At 35.3% G+C, this 18092-nt stretch overlaps 9 protein-coding genes across 9 annotated transcripts; 6 read left to right on the top strand and 3 right to left on the bottom strand.

The window, feature by feature from the left end:
- Positions 1 to 13: 13 nt before the first annotated feature.
- FDP41_001721 (uncharacterized protein) lies at positions 14 to 1849 on the top strand (the record flags this gene model as incomplete). The annotated part of the gene is made up of 1 exon (XM_044704837.1): positions 14 to 1849. The coding sequence occupies one exon, from the start codon at positions 14 to 16 to the stop codon at positions 1847 to 1849; it is 1836 nt and encodes a 611-aa protein (XP_044564091.1).
- A 2374-nt stretch (positions 1850 to 4223) lies between these two features.
- Positions 4224 to 5414, top strand: FDP41_001720 (uncharacterized protein; the record flags this gene model as incomplete). The annotated part of the gene is made up of 3 exons (XM_044704836.1): positions 4224 to 4495; positions 4628 to 4766; positions 4824 to 5414. 3 exons carry the CDS (start codon positions 4224 to 4226, stop codon positions 5412 to 5414), a joined length of 1002 nt encoding a protein of 333 aa, XP_044564090.1.
- A 56-nt stretch (positions 5415 to 5470) lies between these two features.
- FDP41_001719 (uncharacterized protein) lies at positions 5471 to 7501 on the bottom strand (the record flags this gene model as incomplete). Its single annotated transcript, XM_044704834.1, has 1 exon — positions 5471 to 7501. One exon carries the CDS (start codon positions 7499 to 7501, stop codon positions 5471 to 5473), a length of 2031 nt encoding a protein of 676 aa, XP_044564089.1.
- A 718-nt stretch (positions 7502 to 8219) lies between these two features.
- Positions 8220 to 8828, top strand: FDP41_001718 (uncharacterized protein; the record flags this gene model as incomplete). Its single annotated transcript, XM_044704833.1, has 1 exon — positions 8220 to 8828. One exon carries the CDS (start codon positions 8220 to 8222, stop codon positions 8826 to 8828), a length of 609 nt encoding a protein of 202 aa, XP_044564088.1.
- A 422-nt stretch (positions 8829 to 9250) lies between these two features.
- Positions 9251 to 11839, bottom strand: FDP41_001717 (uncharacterized protein; the record flags this gene model as incomplete). The annotated part of the gene is made up of 1 exon (XM_044704832.1): positions 9251 to 11839. The coding sequence occupies one exon, from the start codon at positions 11837 to 11839 to the stop codon at positions 9251 to 9253; it is 2589 nt and encodes an 862-aa protein (XP_044564087.1).
- A 169-nt stretch (positions 11840 to 12008) lies between these two features.
- FDP41_001716 (uncharacterized protein) lies at positions 12009 to 13862 on the top strand (the record flags this gene model as incomplete). The annotated part of the gene is made up of 1 exon (XM_044704831.1): positions 12009 to 13862. The coding sequence occupies one exon, from the start codon at positions 12009 to 12011 to the stop codon at positions 13860 to 13862; it is 1854 nt and encodes a 617-aa protein (XP_044564086.1).
- Positions 13863 to 14016: 154 nt separating this feature from the next.
- On the top strand, positions 14017 to 14553 carry FDP41_001715 (uncharacterized protein; the record flags this gene model as incomplete). Its single annotated transcript, XM_044704830.1, has 1 exon — positions 14017 to 14553. One exon carries the CDS (start codon positions 14017 to 14019, stop codon positions 14551 to 14553), a length of 537 nt encoding a protein of 178 aa, XP_044564085.1.
- Positions 14554 to 14572: 19 nt separating this feature from the next.
- On the top strand, positions 14573 to 15587 carry FDP41_001714 (uncharacterized protein; the record flags this gene model as incomplete). The annotated part of the gene is made up of 3 exons (XM_044704829.1): positions 14573 to 15081; positions 15132 to 15369; positions 15420 to 15587. The coding sequence occupies 3 exons, from the start codon at positions 14573 to 14575 to the stop codon at positions 15585 to 15587; spliced, it is 915 nt and encodes a 304-aa protein (XP_044564084.1).
- A 76-nt stretch (positions 15588 to 15663) lies between these two features.
- On the bottom strand, positions 15664 to 17683 carry FDP41_001713 (uncharacterized protein; the record flags this gene model as incomplete). Its single annotated transcript, XM_044704828.1, has 4 exons — positions 15664 to 15769; positions 15828 to 16166; positions 16224 to 17109; positions 17281 to 17683. 4 exons carry the CDS (start codon positions 17681 to 17683, stop codon positions 15664 to 15666), a joined length of 1734 nt encoding a protein of 577 aa, XP_044564083.1.
- Between the last annotated feature and the right edge of the window lie 409 nt (positions 17684 to 18092).

The raw sequence follows: 18092 nt of genomic DNA, 5'->3' as shown, positions 1-18092 counted from the left end.
GAACAACAAAGAAATGGGACAAATCGAAAGTAAAAACCTCGAATCCATCCGTGAACAACACGATCAATTTGAGACCATTCAACGACAACGCAAACATTCCAAGTCTTCTTCTACCAACACTGAACAACAACAAGAACAACCACTTCTTGCAGATCATCATTCAACGTCATTGACAACAACTTCACCATCCTCTCTGTTTCCTCATCCCTTTACGAGCCAAACGAAGACCAATGAAACAAAAGGTTGTACTACTTCGACTGGTCAAGTAGGAGGAGCAGGAGGAGGTCTCTTTTGCAGTCCTTCGGAAAGCAGCTTCTCTGAACTTTTCCGAGGAGGATCTTCCTCCTCCTCTTCTTCAACCACAGCCAATTCCACTCAATTTCTCTCACTCTTTGGACACAACATTTTGAATCAGGTACATCGATGGGAAGAAAATGATGACTCTGAAGATGAAGCCATCTCCTTCTCCTCTTCGGAAAAGTTCAGAATTCTCTCCACTCCATTGTATGCATCCTTGTCAAATGATCCTTCTCAAATGAGTGAACCCAAGGTGAAATTGGCATTGTTTGGAACAGGTGGAAGTGGAAAGTCCTCACTCACTAAACTCTTAAAATTGCATTCGATGAATTATGTCATTTCAAATTTCGATCTCAGAAATTGGAGAACTCACTTGTTGAAGAATATTGCTTCTTCGTATTCGATTTTATTTGAAGTGAAACAAGCTTTGTTCCCTCATGTGAAATTTATTCATCCAGAAAGTGAAATCATTGCACAACGTTTGATAAAGCATGATGAAGAGAAACTGTCTGTTCCAATTGAACAAGATGTCGAAATGGCAAAAGCAAGTCTCAAATTATGGGAAACAGAACCACTTGCTCAAATTTGTTTATATTTTACAAATATTGCAAACAAATTCATTCCAAAATCCATGACGACTGTTCCCATACATGTTGTTCGTCACATGAATATTGAACGATTTGCAAATCTCTTGTCGTATTATGAAGATATTTTGGAATATGACGCAAATTCAGATAAATTTGCCGTTCGTGACACGAACCATGTATTTACTGAACTCATTCTTAGTTCCTATATTAAAACAACAGGAATTATTGAGATTTGGCTAAAAGGAGGATCAGATGTAAATGACTTGATTGGAATTTTCGACACAGGTGGTCAAAGAAATGAAAGAAAGAAGTGGAAACGAATCATCAATGGATCAAATCCACTTTCTGGAATTTTATATTTAATTCCTTTATCTGAGTTTAATCAATTCTGTTATGAAGATGATATGACAAATCGAACCTTTGAGTCATTACAATTATTCTCAGAATTTATCAATGATCCAAGTGTGGAATCAATTCCCATTCACGTCGTTTTCACTAAAAGAAATGTTATGGATTTCAAATTGAGAATGTATGACATGAGAGATGTTTCATTCACAAATAATATTCAGCTTCCAGAAGATTTGAAAATTCCAATGAATCTCAATCTATCACATTACGATCATTTAGTGAACTCTATTTTGAAACTAGGAGAGAAAGATTTACAACAATTAAGCAAACAAGAAAAACAATTATTGGAATTATTCAGCTCCAATCCCTATCACTCTCCTTCTGAGCTTATTGAAATGTTAAAATCCGAAGAAATTTCGAATCATTCACACGATGAAGAACATCAGAAATTTGTTGAAAAGAACATTCAATTCCTTACTCAACAATTTTTCAACCAGATTCAAGACCCAATAAGAAAAGAACAAGTTATAAGAGATTTCAAAGTGATTGACATTTCACAAATAGATGAAACCATGTCGACCATGAATCAATTATTCCAAAACTTTCTTCATCAATAAAAATATAGTTATTCGAATGGTATTGCATGAATCATTGTGTCAACAACAATCAATGACAGTTCAGGCAAGCATGGATCTTCATATGCGTAAGTGTTAAGCAACATGTCATTGAATTATCGAAAAGAATAGAACACAAGTTGAATGTCAAGACTTAAGGGGCTCACAAATCACGTTTATTTATATCTTTGACCTTTTCAAAATTGGTATAATTTTCATTTCAAAATTGGTATTCAAAATTTTGACTAGTTCAAAAAAATTGCGTCTGCAATTCATTCTTTATTGTAAAAATCAAATTTTCTATGTTTTCTGAACTTTCTGTTCTTTCTAAACTTTCTAAATTTTCTATTCTTTTTGAAAATTATAATCTTTCTTCTCTTATAAAACTTCTTTCTTCGAGCACAGACCTTCTTTCGAGAGAATTTCTTGCACACTTTCTTTCCTACATTTACGAGATTTAACGGCAATGCAAATCTTTCTAATTTTATGTTTGGTACAGAACTTTCTAAATTTGTGTTTGACACACATGACAAAAATGGTTTGCTGTTTTTATCACACTTGAAGAATTTCTTGTGTTTTAAATGATGACCTTTTCCAACAATGGTATACTTGTTACTGAACCTTTTACGACCAACGACTTTGTGTTTGAGACATTTTACACGGACGTATTTGTGAAGGACACATTTCTTACGACAATGTCGTTTTGGACGGTAAGAGTCAGATTCTACGACATAGACCGCTGCGAAGAGCAGTAAGGTGAAGAGTAAGACAAGTGACAGTTTGTTCATCTTGTTTTTTTTGTTGTGAAAATGCAAGTTGGATGTGAATGGGACACCTTTTTTTGGATTGTGAAATAATCTTTCAAAAAATGAATGAAATACTGAGCTCAGTTTTTAGATTCGATTGGGTCTTCAATTCTTGAAAATATTGGTGACATTTCCATGTGAAAAGTTCAAATAAGGAAAGACAAGTGAAGTGTGCCACAGGTTGGAAAAATGCATATAATATTTAAAAGAAATAATAACATACTTTTAAAGAATTTTAGTGTTTTGATTGAAATGTACTGAACATTTTCAATGGAAAGGAATCAAAATTGTTTCCAATCCAAACGACAATACCAGAAGAGAAATATGGAAATATGGAACACTCGACAAATCATATGCGGGTATCATATTGGTGTGGAGAACTTTGAAATTCGAACATTGAGAGTCCTTAGAAACGTTAAAGCTGTATTCAGCATGGAATAGAGAGTTCCGAGAAGAGCTATTTGATTCTATTTTGAAAATTAGCTCTGAGGACTATCAATTGTTTACATCAACTGAAATTGAATTGTTGGAAAAACTTTGTTCGAATCCAAATTACTCACCATCTCAATTGATTGAAATGTTGAAAAATGACAGTATGTCAGATGCTAGTTCCAATCCAGATTGTGAGGAGCAACAGAGGAAATATCCAATTTCTAACTCGACTATTTTTCTGAAAGATTTCAACAATATGTGAGATCAAAATTCTTGGCCTCTCAAATACCAAAAATTCTGCATGAAATTTTCAACAAATTTTCACCTGCAAACAAGATGTAAATACCATGAACCCATTAATGAATATTGTCATGAACTACAATCAGGATACGGAGTTCATCTATGTTCGATGTGTCACCCCAGATCAAAACGGGATAGATTTTAACCATCGTAAAGGCCTCTCTCTTGTTGACATAGATAAAAATTGGATTTCCGTCTTCATGAATCTAACATTTTACTTCAAATTGCTGTATTACTCATCATTTAAATACTTCCGAAAAGTAATAGAAGTAACTATTATTGATACAGTGTAGAATCCAACAACATATCTCACGATGAGTAAAATTGAGAGAAATGTAGTTTTATCCAGCAACAACAGCTCCTCCGATAATATTTTCAAATTCAATGCCCATATCATTAAATCTGTGCAAGCATTTATAATCAAAACAAAAAGAATATACACGCTCATCTTCCGACAAGCTTTGCTCAAAAGAAAACTTCCAACCACAACAGAAGCCATCACAAGATAATAGGAGATTAAAAATTGTGTTTCCATTTCTCCATGATTGGAATAATGTATCCGTTGTACTTGATCAAGTATTTGATCCTTGATCGCAATTCGGAGCGACTTGAAAAACATTAAAATGCTATCGTGATAAAAAGAAGAAAGTTGTGAGAACATTTTTTTTTTGAAAATGAAAAACTCTTTTGCAATTAAAAGAGGAAGTCTTCTTCTCATAAAAGCCTATTTCATCCTCTCTCATTTATCATCATGTACAAACAACAACAATTTGAAATCGTCAACGTGTTCATAGTATCATTCAAACAATTTGAAATCTTTTTAAAAACACAATAAAAAAATGAGTAGTGGACGAGTCTCGATCAAAATTCCATCACCCTTCGGGAATAGAATTCGGAAACAGGAGAGTTCTGCTTTTCGGACACAGGATAGCCTTGATGACGATGATGATTTAAATTCTAGTAGGGATCAATCACCTACTCTTTCATCGTCGTCCAGAAAAGGAGATACAACGACGACAACGGAAGTGAAATTAAATTCGTTGGTTGGAACGACGTTACCGTTTACAAATATTTCGGAATTGAAAAGAATCATTCAACAGGAAACAGATATGTAGGTTTTGTTATTATTGTTTTTTGTTTTGAATAATTATTTAAATTATTTTTTGTTGAATTTTGGAAAATGTCAAATGATCTATGAAAATACTAAATACGATAACAATAATTAATTAACACAATTTTAAAGATTAATCATTCTGGGATATGGAGTGGAATATATACAACCCACTAGAAAAAGTCTGGAGGCATTGCTAGACTATGGACGTGATCCTGGTGTAGAATATAAAAACAAAGTCAAAGTAGTTTTAATAGATCAAGAAATGAATGTACGTTATTATTGAAAAACTTGGATGGTCATTGTAATTAATACCATGTTCACAAAGAGAAAATTTTGTAACGAAAATAATCTTGTAGTGGGAACTCCAATTTTGCAAATGTATTACAACTCTAAAAGTGTTCGATTTAGATTTCAAGACAGTTTAGTGCAGGACACAAAGGATCTGTCTGACAATTCACTTTCATCCACATCTTCGACCAAGCCAAAAAAGAGGGAAAAAACATCTAAACATGAAGATGACGACTTGGCAGATTTTGATATGGGTGAAAAAGGAAGTTCTAAACCTAGAAATGTATTTATTTCACAACTACATTACTCAATTATTCAAGCCCTTGTAGTGCTTACTTTTGATGCAATAGAGGATATGGGCAACGATACATCGAATGAAATCATTGTAGATGTTGATATGGCCATACTTCGTGGAGATGTGGAACTTGATAGGGACGCCGAAGATAAATTTGATTCCACCCTTAGTGATGAAACAGATAGTGGAGAAGAGACGGATGATGACGAGGATGAAGATGAAGCTGCAAAAACCTTGCCACCAAGTGCTTCTCAAGCTCAATCCATGGATGATGGTGACGAGGATGACGAAGATGACGACGAAATGTCGAGAGCTACCAACATTAGAAATTAAGAATGCTTGTAATGAACTTTGAAAAATTAAAGAATGTTGGTTCGTTTTAATGAACATTATTGTGCTACTTTTGATAAGTAGAGTTCAAGAGCTTGAATTTCGTCAGCAAGCAAAGCACTCTCATCATCCTGGTTGGTGAATGTATTTACAATTTCTTCATCTATAATATCCTCCATAGTTTCATTGAAAACTCTGTCCAGTGGTGTATTGGGCTCTTCATCTTCCTGGTCGCTCTCATCGTCTTCACTTGTTTCTTCCTGTTCGTAAGGTTGATCGAAAATATTATCATTATTATTGTTATTTGTACTTTCATCCTCTCCCTCATCAAACATAGAATCTTGAGATTCGAGATTAGTGTTTGAATTGTTGTTGCCCCTTGTGGAAGCTTGTTCGCTTGTCAAAGTTTGATGCTGTTCCAAAATTGTATTTTCAGTCGATTTCTTGATAATGAAAGAAGCAAGAGAATTCAAGTCAGATGAGGGAATTCTTGGAATTGCTTTTCCGTTTACAAGCAAATCAATAGCAATCTGCTCAAGAGTGGTAGATGACGATTGTGATGCTGCTTTTTTAAGAGCAAAAGCTACGTTCTCTAAGGGAAATCCGATCATACACAGCTTGTGAACCAAGTTATAATTGACAGCACGTTTGTGAATTCTTGCTTCTGCTTGGAATGATAAATCCTCGAGAGTTTGCTCATTACATAAGAGCTGTGTGGATATCAATTCGTCATTATTAGATTGAATCAGAGCTTCCACCACAACCTCAATGTCGACATGAGGAAATACCTTTGATAAGGCGTCCAGTAATTTTAGTTCCAATAATTTTCCGTTCTTTGTCTTCTCATAAAAGAGCTGCTTTTTACGCTGTTGTTTTCGTTCCATTTCTTCCACTCGTTTTTGTCTCGCAATTTCTCTTTTTTCAAGAATGTATGATAAAGCCAATTCTACATTTCCGTCACAATTTCTAAGTGCCTTTCTGGCTTCATCCGAAGAAAATCCCATGTTTACCAATTGATCAACAAGAGCTGGATCAATTCTCAACTTGTTGTAATCATTCTGAGATTGCTGAAGATAAGTCTTTGCATTTTCCTTATCTCCTATTTCTGTACAAATAATACCTTTCAGAAGTGAAAGTTTTGCATAGAGTGCACGTTGTGAAAACCTTCCTTGTTGCAGATCGAGTAGTCTTTCCAAATTTTCTCCGTGAGCTTGCTTTAAAATCTTTTCAGCAAGTTGTAATCGTTGAATTGCATCGAACAGCATGCTTGGATCTTGCAACTTGTACATACACCAAACGTAATCGATCAGCAATGTTGCATAATTATCAACAATGGAAAGAAGTTGTGGAGATAATTTTCTGAATGATTCATCAGCAACTTTCAAACAATCAAAAGCATTTTCAAATTGCTTCTTTTTGAGGTATTCTTCAGATTTCTTTTGTAAAATCATTCCCATGACGAGAGCTTCACGTTCCCATTCAGGTAAATTGACCTTCTTTCCATTTTGATCTTCTAAAACAAAGTGATATTGTTCGTATTGAGAGTCTCCACCATTAGCTCTTTTGGCCATTTCGAGAGCAGCTTGTCGAACTTTTTCCAATCGGGAAACTTGTGCACTGTTACTGCTGGTGTTTGATGGCAAAGAGGCACTAGCACCAGATGAAGCTGTTGTTTTAGTTGAATTTGGAGAAGTGTTTTGATGATCCCTCGATGGTGAGGATGATGAAAGGGTAGGACTACTCATTTGGTTGTTACAATTACCAGCTAGAGCGTGATTTGGTGAAGTTGAATCGTTGGAAGCAGTTGCAGATACCTGGTTATTATTATTTCCTTCAGAAGATGATGCTTTCATATATATCAAAATGTTATTCTTAATCTTGGCGTCTGCAAGAGTCTCGGAATCATTCTTCAAAAACTTTCCTCCACTCAACAAGGTGAGATCAGACAAATTCCACTTCTCCGATGATGATGGTGAATGGTTGTGAGTATCAACTATTAATTGTCTAAATTCAAGCACAGTTTTTGAAAGATCAATCGCTTGAAACGTATGCGTCCATTTGGACTTGGTTTCTTTAACAGTAATGTCCATGCCGACGAGAAGAGATGAAGAATTTTTTCCTGCTTAAAATTGAACTTCAAAGTCTTGTTATTTTTAGAGTTGTAAAGTTCAAGCAAACATCACCAAACAACTTTACAGTTCCAGACCCAATGGAAGGATCTCAGGTTTCGATTAGAGGTGGGATGAACGTCATTGCATTCTTGGAAGAAGATGCTCGTTGACGACTTCCTTATCGAAATACAATTTTTTTCTTAAAAAAATATTTAACGAGAACCATAATCTCATGCTGTCCTTTCCTTGCTCGTAGATGGCTCTCGGAAAGTCTGGCTTTCTCATACATACTAAGAAACCGAAAAGTTCTTCTATTGCTGGTCGTGCTGGTTGCCTTTAGAAAATCACTCGACCCGTTCCCGATCAACAAGACGATTCTTGTGTTTAGATGCTTGGATTGATTGTCCGTCGATCGTCATTCCTAAATAGATGCAAGAAACATTGGAATTTTATTTTGCAATTAAGGGCGGAGGATCATGTTTCAAAAGAATGTTAGGGATGTTTGCAAGAGATAGATATTGTTTAGTTGAACTGGTTGAGTTTAAAATTGGAACATGAATTGGTGCTGCTGATGTGAATGAACAAGTTCAAATGGTTGTTAAAATATTTTTAGTAATGGACAGTTCATTCCTTGAAAATCCTTTAAAACACTTTCCAACTCTTCGTATCATTTCCAACATCAAAAAAACAACACAAAATGCAATTATTCGTTAAAACACTTACAGGTAGAACAATCACATTGGATGTTGAGTCCAATGACTCGATTGAGAATGTTAAACAGAAAATCACAGATAAGGAAGGCATTCCAGCTGATCAACAACGTTTGATTTATGCTGGAAAACAATTAGAGGATGGAAGAACTTTATCGGATTACAATGTACAAAAGGATGCTACTCTTCACTTGGTGTTGAGATTACGTGGTGGTATGCAACTCTTTGTGAGAACTTTAACTGGAAAAACAATCACTTTGGAGGCAGAGATGAATGACACTATTGAGAGTGTAAAGAGTAAGATTTTTGAAAAGGATGGTATTCCTTCGGATCAGCAAAGAATTATCTTTGCTGGTAAGCAATTGGAGGATGGAAGAACTTTGAGCGACTACAACATTCAAAAGGATTCCACTCTACACTTGGTTTTGAGACTCAGAGGTGGAATGCAATTATTCGTCAAGACTTTAACAGGAAAGACAATCACGATTGAAGCAGAGTCCAATGATACCATTGAGAATGTGAAGAGAAAGATTTGTGATAAGGAAGGTATTCCAGCGAATGTGAAGAGAAAGATTTGTGATATCAACAGCGCTTAATTTATGCTGGAAAATAATTGGAGGATGGAAGGACAGTTTCGGACTATAGTTTGCAAAAAGATTCAACCATCCATCTTGTTTTGAGACTGCGTGGAGGATCAATGAGTACTTGTAAATATTTGAACAATTAAATACCTTAAAACTTGCTTTGTGCAGAAGCTGTATCTATCAAAACGATTTGATGTGGCGGAACAATGAAAAATACAATGGATTTTAATTTAGCCCCAATTTAACTTCCTGAGATGATTCTCATGCGGAGGCTGGATGGGAAGGATATACAACTAGAATGTGAGCATTTCTTTCGCAATTTTCACAGAAAATAACAATGATATTGCCCAATGTAAATCATGTGGCGCCACACAAAACATTACCAATGCGACTGACAGGTTGTTAAGTCCATGAATGTTATTTCAAACACGAGTTCACATCATGACCTTACTGAGTTCCAAATAAAATTGAACACAATCATCCCTTCTCACATAATCAATACACGAGTTCACAATATGGTAAAAATCTCTCAAGAGTGAGGAAAGTGGTAATTGCTTATCTGTTGTGAGTACTCTTTTTAGAAGAGCAAATAATATTGGAAGGTGGGAATACTCAATAGTTTGTGAAGACTGAAACAATAGAATAATAAGCTGCTTGGTCAAATGTTTTTGAGATGATTCGTTAGCGTGATTAATTAATTTTTCAATTTGCTCAAGTGAATACTCAATCAATTTGGGATCCTTGATATGGTTAAAAATAAAGTGAAATGAATTGCAAAATATAGATTGAACGAGGGAGTTGGTACCTGAGTACTTCTTATCGCATACTATTTTGAGATAGTGTGGTAAAATTAAATTTCTAATCTTATAATTTTCAGAAAAGAAAGTAATAAATAAATGATGTGCTTGTTGCACAATCTGTTTGTTGCTATTCAGCAAGCATTTGAACATAAACGGAATGACATGTGGCTTGAACAAATCTTCATGATATTGCTTACTCTGTACCAGAGAGGTGAAAAAATTAAGGTAAAAGTATATACTGGATAAAAATACCATGTTTCCAGCAGAAGTGGCAAGTTGGGTTAGGAGAGGTTTGAAAATTGTGCTCGAGGAAATAAAATCTGAAATAATATTTTGGTGATATTGGATGATCTTGTTCAAGAACTGAGTATACAGAGAAACAGAGTCCAAATCTTTCATAAATTCTGTGTTGGCAAATATTTTGATAATTTGAATCACATTCTCAGAAGAAATCTGTTCATTCTTCTCTATTTGTGCTAAACTCTGCGAAGCGTTCATTAGTTTAGAGTTGTTTGAATATACTTTTAGAATAAATACTAGAAGCAAGCTTGATATATTCTTGAGGTGATACTTCAAATCTTCCATTGATACTAATTCATCGATAAGTGAGGGACCTTTGGATGTTCTATTTTTTGAAAATGCTTGTGAAAATATGTTGCTTAATTCTGAGGAAAAGTCGTACACAAAGTTAATATATCGAGAAGGATTATGTCGAGGAATTGTTACCAGATTATTCACTACTAGATACATGTATGAATATAGAGTTGATTTTTGGTACTCTGAAAGTATAAATTTCAGCTCATTGAGATCTAATTTCTTATTCAATGCATCAATTATTTCTGGAATTAAGAAGATTTTGGCTCTTAAAATATTATAAAGTATAAACTCAACATATTCATCACGTTTGTCGTAGGTTTCCATATAACTAGCAATTTGAACAGAAATAAGACAGTAGATCGTTGATAAAACACTATTAGGATGAGAGAATATCTTGTCTAAAATTTTCCAACTAATATCAAGGAGTGGCGTCAGTACATCGCGAGTAGGTTTTTCATGAAGTACCCAAGAAACAAGAGATGTCAGCAATGTGAAGCGTTCCGTTTCTTCTTTTTCATCCAGCTTATTCTGTGCATATTCTCTTAGAAACTCTGATATTAGAGTAGTGTTTTCTTCAATGTTGTTCTGTTTAGATTTTTCAAGAATTTGAGAGACAAACAAATAGATGGAAGAGCAATATCTTAATATTTGGTCAATAATTGATATTGATTGCCGAATATTATCTTTGGAAATGGTATCGAATTCTCTCAGTTTGAGGCTGTCAAATAATATGGATCCAGTAGTCATTACTGACAAAATAAGTTTTCGTTTCTGGTCTTGAGAGGCATTTCTGCACACAAATAAATTAGTTGTTGATTTTACCAAGCTATCAAAAAGCTCTCTTTGCATTTTGGGAGAGGAATGACTGTTAGATTGAGAATGTTCTTGCTGGGAAAGGTTTAACATTTCTTTCGCCCTGTAATCCAAGTATGTGCAAAATATTCGAAACACTGTATTAAAATCAGAGTCGTTCAAAAATTTGGCGCATTGCGAAAGTGTAACTAGTGTCACTGCAACCAATTTTACGTTGCCACTGTAATTGGTCAAAAATCTAACACACACTTTGTAGATTGATTGAGCATGAACAGTGATGTCTTTTTCGTTGAGGGACAAGAGCTGTCCATGGAAAGAGTGTGCCTGGTAATTTAAATACATTGCTACTATTTTTAAATAATAAATAAGCTTGGTAATATTCGCTCCATATACAGAATTAAATTTTGCGTGTTGCTCAATATGTTCCATGCAGTACAAGAAAAATCTTGCCAAATCCGATGGGTTATCACTGTAACTATTGTTCTTACTTCTTTCTAATAACCTATCAATATTTACATAAATGTACAACAAATACTTCAGCTCCAAATTCTGTGTTTCCGTTTGTTGGTGTCCTGATTGCTCGTTCAGTTGATTTCTGTTGTGATGAGTGGGGGTTGTGCTCGATGCCAAATTGGTCATCAAATAATTCATACACACCAAACATTGTTTGTTCAGCTCTTCTACAAGCCCCATTCCTTCGGTTGATGTTTTGAGAGCATCACCCATAATTCCGATGATGATAACTCTCTTATCACTTGCAGAAGGCTTTGAGAGTTCTTGCTGTGAAGAGGAATGGTCTTCGGGTGTTTGCATTTTTTGTTCCGAAATTCAAAAGGATTCGTAAAGCAATTCTCCTCTTTCCATGATTTTATTGATTCTGGTGAAAGATACCTAGGATCATGTAGTTGATAATTACCATTACAAAGGTTACCCTTCTCGTAGCCTTTTTTGGGCAAATTTGATGAGGTTCATCAAGAAAAAAATGAAAAGATCAACCAACACAATTGTTTCATTCGCAAAGCTGCAGTCTGTAGTGCCATTATTCTTGCACAGAAGGAACCACTCAATTTCCTTCGCCAATACCCATTCGGGAAAATGGTCGACCACACTCCTCTCACATTCCGAACATAAGAATTTTCATTCAAATTTAATTTCTACAACTGTACTGGAGAGCTCATCATCCTCTTTGAATGAATCATCAAGCCTTCATCAAAAGATACCATCCATTAAATTGGGAGTGCTATTCGCATGGAGTGGTATGCATGAAAGAATGCAAAGAACATTTGAAGAAAAGAGCCAGGAAATTTTAAACACTGCTGTACTTCCGAATTATCAAGTGGATAAGCAACATATTTTGTACATGACAAAGCAAAACAAGCCAAGTATTGAAAAACTGAAACAAATTTATCAAAACTGCAACGTATTGTTGGTGTGTCCAATGACAGGCGGAACAGAAGAAATACTGCAAGATTTGGTTTCATTGAAAAAACCAATTGTACTTTATGGAGAGAGTTATCATAATTCAATTGCTGCCTCTCTAGAACTTCGGCAATATTTCAGAGATTACATGCTTCCATCTGTACTTATTAACAAGATGGATCAAATTCATTCAAAGATATCTGAATTTGCAACTAAATACGAGCAGAGCTGGAAACATTTCCTAAGTTTAAGGCTAGGTCTTATTGGGGAAATTTCACCATGGCTTATTAACGAGAAGGACTTTGTTACCAAAGAATCGTTGCAAGAAAATGGTGGTCTAGAAGTTGTTACTCCATCATTTAGATTACCATTCACCAAGATATCATCCAAGGAGCTTTATGACACGTTCAAAGAGGTTTCACAGGATGAGGCTAAAGAAGTTGCCGTTCTAGTTCAAGAACTTCACGAGCAAAAAGTGAAATCAGTTTGTTGCGGTGGAAGAAAGAAAGATGCAACTCCTCAAACCAATGAGGATGCAAGCTGTCAAGGTAATGAACAATGTGGCTCAAATGGTAGTGGCTCATGCAAGTCAGATGATCATCACCATCACCATTCTTGCTCTGGAGAGGCAGTATTAAGCAAGGTTTCTCGGGAATCTCTTCCTGTTGTGCCAAAGGACAGTCTTATTGAGGCATGTAAAGTCTATATTGCCATTCAACGACTTCTCAATATGTACAAATTGGACGGATTTACCATTGGATGTTTTGATTTAATTGCTGACATCAAGACTACACCTTGTCTCGCACTTGGACTTTTGAATGGCATTTCACAACTTAAACTGAGTGATGGAAAACTATTGACAATGAAGGCAAGTGCATGTGAAGGAGAGTTGAATTCCTTACTTGCAATGGTCTTGTGTCAAAAGTTTTTAAACAAATCACCCTTTATGGCCAACATTGTCGATTTCACACCTTCACAAAACGGAATGGAAGACGAATTATTAATTGCACACTGTACAGCTCCAATGATTCCAGGCCTTCCTTTCGAGCTAACCACTCATTTTGAAAGTGGAATGGGTGTAGCAGTTCGAGTCGACATGCCAACAGTAACAGGTTTGAGAAATGTAAAATCAGGTCATGTGAACGGCAAAACTGTTGCCGCCTTAGGAGCCTCTTCCGCAATGGCCACCCTCATTAAGATAAAGAATACTAGGGATGTCATTATCGCTCCTGTAGTTGTTTACGACAAAGAGACATCATTGCTAAGGTGCAGGACTCAACTACGACTAAGAATGCAACGAGTGAACGATTTTGTGGACTCAACCTTTGGTAATCATCATTTATTGGTCTATGAAAATTACTGGAATGTCAAAGATATGTTTAGCGAGCTTGGATTTAATATTACTGAACACATGTAGTTGCTGTTACTTGGAACTATTGGAGAATGTTGAATACAACTATTATCCAACTAAACTAGACTTGTTACAACACAAGGATCTTGTTTGTTATTAACAAATTAATAATTAATAATAATTTGTTAATAACTACTATTATCCTACTAAGAGAAAAAAAATGAACCAGTTTTTTGTCTCGTCACCGCAACATCTTCATCATCAGAACCATAATAACAATAACGGTCGTATGGAATTACTGCCAAGTATTAACAATGGGAATGATCCGAGTAATGATATCAATTCCAAACCAACCACACAATTAACTTCAACCACTGCTACACCCAAAGGTCCACTAAAAGCCTTGGATGAAAGTCGAATTAAAGTGATCACGGAAAAACATTTGATAGGACATCATACCTACGAAATATTTGACTTTGGATTAGTAGATCCGATCGGATCCTTTAGTGAATCATCCATTCCGATTACATTACTGAAAGATTTAATTTATTGCAAGTACAAAATTCATCCCGAAAACCAAAAACTGTGGCTCTTTGTAACAAGAACAAACGGAACCTATCGACCGTTTGATACACTAGACAAGGAATATTTCGATCATTTCTTTTATGAGCGAGAATATGCAATATTTGTGGAGCAAGTTGCTGGTCAACAACCTCCAGAAAAAAAAGCATATTTCTATATTCGTAAAATACTATGATATCGACACTCAACAATTGATGTTCTGTGGCCATGCTTCATTAGAGGCGGACAAAACATTTCTTGAATGCATGAACACTTTCAGTGAGATGTGTCGAAAAAAACTTAACGTGATATGTAACGATTTTGATATTTACGAAGAAGTTTTTCCTTCCAGGATTGATATCTGTACGCTAACTCATCGGCTTGGACATGAGGCTGAATTAATTGATGGTGATATCTTAATTTTGCAAAGAAAAATCCACAACAGAGTTGACAATTCTCAAATAATGCTTCAAATTCCTACGATCGTTTGGGAATACATTAAGAAAGATAAATATTTGATCAAAAGCAAAGATGATGACAATGTAGATGAAGACCTACCAACAACCTCGTTTGATGTGAATTGGTATTATAGACTCTTATCAAGATGCGATCGATATTTATTAGGCTGCCTTACATCAGATAATAACACTGCTCTGGTAAAAGAGTTATTGAAGGTGAGATTGGAGTGGTTAGGAGTTTCTCAAGAATTTCCAATATTTATCAAGTAAGTTTCTATAGACATTTACAACGCTTCGAAAAAACATGTTCGTCAAGATATCGCCTCAAACAACCTATTTTGAGTATATTAGCTGAACATAATTGTATCCAGACTGCACAGATGCTCATAAAAGATTACAAAGCGAACGTGAATGTATCCTGTAAAAGAAGAACCAAGTCGAACGGTGTGTATTACTCAATTAATCCTCTTTATTGGGCTGCTGAAAAAGGACACTTGGAAATGGTGAAGCTATTGCTTAATCATGGAAGCCACAAAATATCATCATTGAAGAATGTAAGTTTCAGAAGAAAGTATTCGTTGAATATTTAATATTTTGAATTTAGAATCGTCATACTGATTCCAGATTGGCTGCATTAGAGCACCACCACTACGATGTAGCGAGATATCTTGAGATGTTTACCTATTCAAATTATTTACTGAAACGTCATTTCATAAAACCTCCAGACCAAAGATTGAGTGACATTGTAATTTTGACAGAGAATTTAGATTAAGTAGATTCCATGAAGAATATCAAGAAATCAACAGGAAATCATGTGTTACACCTTTCAATGTTCAAAAGAAGCAATCTCATTTGAACAATAGCTTATTGCCCTTTTTTTCATTTAGCATTAGAAAAGAAAATAGACTTTGGAAATGTTCTGGGAGAGGGGCTGTCACCATAATGTTTGCTCCTCTGTATTTTACATGGTCACGTTACCTCTCAAATAGATAAATCTCCAACAATTACTTACTTTGAATCTAAATAAGGGAGAATCATGGCTCTGTGATGCAAATGAAGACGTTTCAAACAAACGTCAGGAAGCACATGGATGAGCGATTCTGGAACACCCTGGCCATATTTAAAGTCTCCAAGAATTGGGCAACTTATTCCTGTTGCACAATGAACTCTGAGCTGATGTTTTCTGCCTGTAACAGGATACAGAGCTAGCCAAGCCATTTTATCTGTCATATGTTCAATTGTTTTGTACTCAGTGATGGACGTTCTGGCTGTTCCAGATGTTTTATCATCCACAGGCATTACTTTTTCAAATCCTGTTTCATCCTTTTGGATATCAAGGGCCATTTTGATTCTAATAAATGCAATCGGAATAGTCGTCACAAAATTTTGATAATGCTCTTCCACTTACCTTCCTGCGGTTGGTGTAGGAGTGGCTGTCGTAACGGCCCAGTAACATTTCTTAAGGGGAATTTTAGTATCATTGAACCATTCTTGCATCCTGGTCGCTCCAATTCTGTTTCTAGCGATAATGAGCACCCCTGTTGTGTCTCGGTCAAGTCTATGGACGAGTTTGGGCCTAACTACGAACCCATCCATTGTGAGCGCATCTAAAATAGCATCAATGTGGAAATTTTGATTGGTTCCTCCTTGAACACAAATCCCGTATGGCTTGTTAATGGCAATAATTTCATCGTTTTTAAACAAAATCCAACTTCTAATCTCTTCAATTTGTTCCTCCGTCAATTGCAATTTAAATTGGCGTCCTTGCTTTTTGTAAATAGGTTCTCCAAGCAATAAGGAAGAAATACTGTCCATCTCTTCGTCTTTTTCCATTGTGAGAGTATTTTCATTTCGATTTGACTTATTGAATTTTTCAACCTTAGATGGTTGTGATACATTTTTAGCTCTGTTGGCCTCAATTTCTTCCTTCCTCTCTGAGCTTACATATTCCTTTGCTATTTTCACCATGTCTCCAGCAAAAACTCGTTCATTGTGCTCCTTAACAGGAGAGTCGTTCTTCCATATTTGTTTTTTTCGGATCACTTTTTGAAGAAGACCAAAGTTAATTGCTAACGTTTTGGAGAGAAATCGATCGAGTCGCATGTTGTCATGCTCTTGTGAAACAGTGATCGCATAATATTCCTTATTTTGCTTTTGGGTTGCTTGAGGGGTATCCTGCTTCCTATTGGGTTGATGTGTTGGTATTTCCTTAGTGTGATTTGACATATTAGGTGTAACTATAGTAGGAATTGTTTCATTCGTTGACGATGCTGTTGTTGGGCTCTTTTGGTTGTCTGCAATAGATGATTGGCAATTATTTTCCAATTAATAATAATATTTCGAAAGATAAAGATAATAATAGAATATTATTAAATCAATCATTAATAATAAGGAAGAAGTTGTATGTTTAATGAATGCAACAGTTAAAAACAAACCACATGATCATGGTTAGTTTTAAAACCCACCCTTTCCAAATGGAACTCCTTTCTTTTCGGCCTCTCTTGCTTGTTCTTCAAACAGTTGTCGTTCGTATTCGTCTTTAAATTCATTTCCGCTCCATTCATTTGCAAATTTACCCAAATCATCCTCATTCAAATCAAATTCCGCTTCACCTTTTAAATAATCAAACAAGGCTTGTCGTAACAATTGTTCATATTCTTTAGAAAAGGCTCTCTCTTCAGCAGGAGAAGGTAAATTATTTCCTTGAGAGATATCTTTTGATGATGAACTCTTGATAACACTTGTTGAGAAATTGCAACAACAGATATTATTTACGGTCTTTCTCGTTATGAGTGCAGGAAAACCGTTTCGGAACAGAATTTTGGATGATGAGTGGAGAGAGACTGCTCTGGTGAGTTGTTTCAACATTTTTTTCAAACAAAAAATTTCAAAAATTGATTGAATAATATATTAACGAATAAAGAATTTGTAATAGTAATTACATCCTATTGAATGATGATTATTCAATGACAATACACTAATACTACTCGAGTAGTATTACATTACAAAACATCATGATTATTATTCAATGACAAGAGAGAGTGGATGAATGAACATTAATTCACCAACACTCTCGAAAAGTATCCTTCCTGTTGGAACAATGGCTCAACGTCTGTGTGTGTCATTCACAATAATGACAAGACTGTCCAATAAGTTCCATTGTTTCATCTTTTCAATGTCACAACAAGATGGATAATTCACCCCTGTCAACCTTGTCTATCGGTTGAATAGATGATAAGATGAACGATTCAATAGGAAGTATCCTTATTCTTCTCTA

The sequence above is a fragment of the Naegleria fowleri genome, assembly GCF_008403515.1.
Source record: "Naegleria fowleri strain ATCC 30894 chromosome Unknown tig27, whole genome shotgun sequence".
Lineage (NCBI taxonomy): Eukaryota > Heterolobosea > Eutetramitea > Acrasida > Naegleriidae > Naegleria > Naegleria fowleri.
The sequence above is the reverse complement of the archived record's forward strand: the minus strand, read 5'-3'. Positions and strand labels throughout refer to the sequence as shown.